Source organism: Olea europaea, unplaced genomic scaffold, assembly GCF_002742605.1.
Source record: "Olea europaea var. sylvestris unplaced genomic scaffold, O_europaea_v1 scaffold662, whole genome shotgun sequence".
In the NCBI taxonomy this organism is placed as follows: domain Eukaryota; kingdom Viridiplantae; phylum Streptophyta; class Magnoliopsida; order Lamiales; family Oleaceae; genus Olea; species Olea europaea.
The window spans coordinates 334,460-337,188 of NW_019264996.1; the positions used below are offsets into that span (position 1 = coordinate 334,460).

At 39.4% G+C, this 2,729-nt stretch overlaps 1 protein-coding gene across 1 annotated transcript; it reads left to right on the forward strand.

Annotated features, from left to right (window-relative positions):
- The first annotated feature begins 192 nt into the window (after positions 1 to 192).
- LOC111390233 (protein OBERON 3-like) lies at positions 193 to 2,723 on the forward strand. The gene has a single exon (XM_023015241.1). The coding sequence runs from the start codon at positions 471 to 473 to the stop codon at positions 2,394 to 2,396; it is 1,926 nt and encodes a 641-aa protein (XP_022871009.1). The 5' UTR covers positions 193 to 470; the 3' UTR covers positions 2,397 to 2,723.
- The last annotated feature ends 6 nt before the right edge of the window (positions 2,724 to 2,729 follow it).

The following is a 2,729-nucleotide window of genomic DNA, read 5'->3' on the forward strand; positions in this document are numbered from 1 at the left end:
CATATAAATTTGTAGAAATAAATAGTGCTTGGGTAAAAATCGAATAAAAAATAAAACTTGCATTATTTTAAACACTCGTTATCCGACGGCCACAGAATCAAATTCTCAAAAGTCAATAGAAACAGCACTAACATACAAGACAGCCATTGAGCTCTTGAAATTGTGAATACCTTGAAGCGTAATTTACTCTTTTCTTTTGGGTCAGTTTTGTAATTTCAGACACTCCAAGGAAGCATAATCCGCGTCAGATATTCAAGTGTGAACAAGTAGAATAATAGGAATTCACCCGTTGTCAAACGCGCACAGAGGAGAGAGAGAGGCTATGGCGTGCAAAGCTCGAACCTTTTACCAAAGCATTCTCTGAAGTTTTATCGGCCGCTCTTTTTGTTTTTCAGCTCTCTTCTCTGTAAGTTTTTAATCAGTTTCCTTTGCTTTAGATTTTAAAAATTTTTAAATCTATTCTGGAAGTGATGATGAAAGAGAGAGAATATTTAGGTGAGTCATCTGGGGAGAAAAATAAGGAGAACCCAGATGATAAGATGGAGTTTCAAGAAAAGGGTATTGATTTTCTTGCAGAAAACGCCCAGAATAAAATTAAAATGATGGGTGGTTTAGATGAAAACGCTGTTAAGATTGGGAATTCTGGTTCTCAGGAGCTCACGCTTAGTTACCTCTGTGAAAATTCCAAACTTGGAGTTTCTGAGAAAGATTTTTCAGGCAAAAATCTGTTGAATTCTTTTGAAAAATTGAGTGGTTATAAAGGAAAAGAGATATTGGTTTCCGAGGATCAAAATGAAATGAGTAATAATTTGTGGGTAGAGAGAGATTTTCTTCGGTTGAATGAGAATAGAGGGAATTCGTCTAAGAGGGAAGTTGACAATGAGAAAATTGGGGGAGAGAATGGAGAAAAGAAGCCAAAAGTTGAGTCTTTGAACCTTTCTTTAGCGTTACCTGAGGTTTCAATCTCTTTGGCTGGGTCTAACCGCATCCAAAATGGGGATCTTCCAGACCGGCTGAGGCCGAGTAGGAGTGTTCAGTCTCTGGTGCCATCTTATAACAATACAATGACAACTTACTCAAATGATTACACAGCTGCCTCGCTTTCCTATTCATATTCCCACCCTTTTTCGCACAATCCCAGTTGCTCACTCACTCGCAATTCAACAGAGAATTTTGAGTACTCGGCTGGGAGTCACCGGAGGGAGTGTGATCAGATATGGAATTGTGGGGAAGGGACTAATGGGTCGGTTCATAGCCGCTTTAGGCCTATTGGGGATGGGAATGTTGCATTTTCTAATCATGAAGTTGGTGGTGGAGGATTTGGATTGGGTAATTGTGGTAGAATCAATAAGGATTCATGTAATAATAGTCTTCATAAGACTACGAGCTCAGACAATCATTCCTTTTTCCCATCTGAGTTGCCAGCAAGGCCGAGGATAGATGCTCAATCGGGTGATTTTGGAGGGAGAGCATCAGAGGGTCGAAGAGATTTGGAGAATGTAGACGGAGGTAGGGGTCGTAAGATTTCTATGCCCAAGAGGATACTCAGAGAAATTGTATCGGAGTCTATTCCAGTAATGGCTCAGAAAATTCAGGAGCTTACTGATGAAACAATTGAATCTACTAAGGAATATTTGAAGAATCTCATTAATATGCCAGAGAGGAAAGATGAATTGATGGGGCTCCAAAACAGACTCGAGAGAAGATCCGATCTGACCAAAGAGACTCTCTCAAAGTGTCATAAGGTCCAGCTTGAAATTTTGGTTGCAATTAAAATGGGGCTTGGAAGCTTCATATCAGGCAAAAGCCAACTTCCAACTGCTGAATTGGTTGATATATTCTTACTTCAAAGGTGCCGAAACATTATCTGCAAGAGGATATTACCTGTTGAAGATTGTGACTGCAAAATTTGCTCAACAAAACAGGGATTCTGCAGCGAATGCATGTGTCCTGTATGTCTAAACTTCGATTGTGCCAACAACACTTGCAGTTGGGTTGGTTGTGACCTTTGTTCTCACTGGTGCCATGCAGCCTGTGCACTTCAGAGCAATCTCATAAAGCCTGGCCCATGCGTAAAGGGGCCTTCAGGGACAACTGAGGTACAGTTTCATTGCCTTGGATGTGGTCATACTTCCGAGATGTTTGGGTTCGTTAAGGATGTTTTCATGAATTGTGCTAAAAATTGGGATGCCCAAACCATGATAAAAGAGTTTGACTGTGTTAGGAAAATCTTTAGGGGAAGTGAAGATCGCAAAGGCAAGGAGCTGCATGTGCAAGCCAATGAGATGCTTACCAAGCTTGAGAACCAGATAATGACTCCTTCAGATGTCTGCAATTTCATTTTCCAGTTTTTCAACTGTAAGTATCCAAACCAACTTTTCTTGCTCGTCCTTTGACTTAGTTGTTCTTTGCGATTGGCAAATTTCATCTGAAGCAAATTTTTTCATTACCAAAGATGTGTTGTTAATTTTCATCTGTTCTTCTGGAAGGCTTTGCTACAATTATGTATGGTCATTTATCTCATTTATTTCATGGAGGATTGCATGATTCTATGGAAGTTAATGAGATTCTCAAGTCGATTACTTGCATTAAAATGAAGAAATAGAGATTTTTTTCTTTTGGTTGCAACTTCTGGATATTAAGATGTTTTGGTCAATCAAATATTAAAATGACAAGACAAAGATCGTTGTCTGTGCTCAAGATCTACATAGCTTATAACATTCTCTCTC

What these genes read in the sequence shown, in the direction of transcription:
- LOC111390233 (XM_023015241.1), top strand. Translation starts at nt 471, where the DNA reads ATGATGAAAGAGAGAGAATATTTAGGTGAGTCATCTGGGGAGAAAAAT.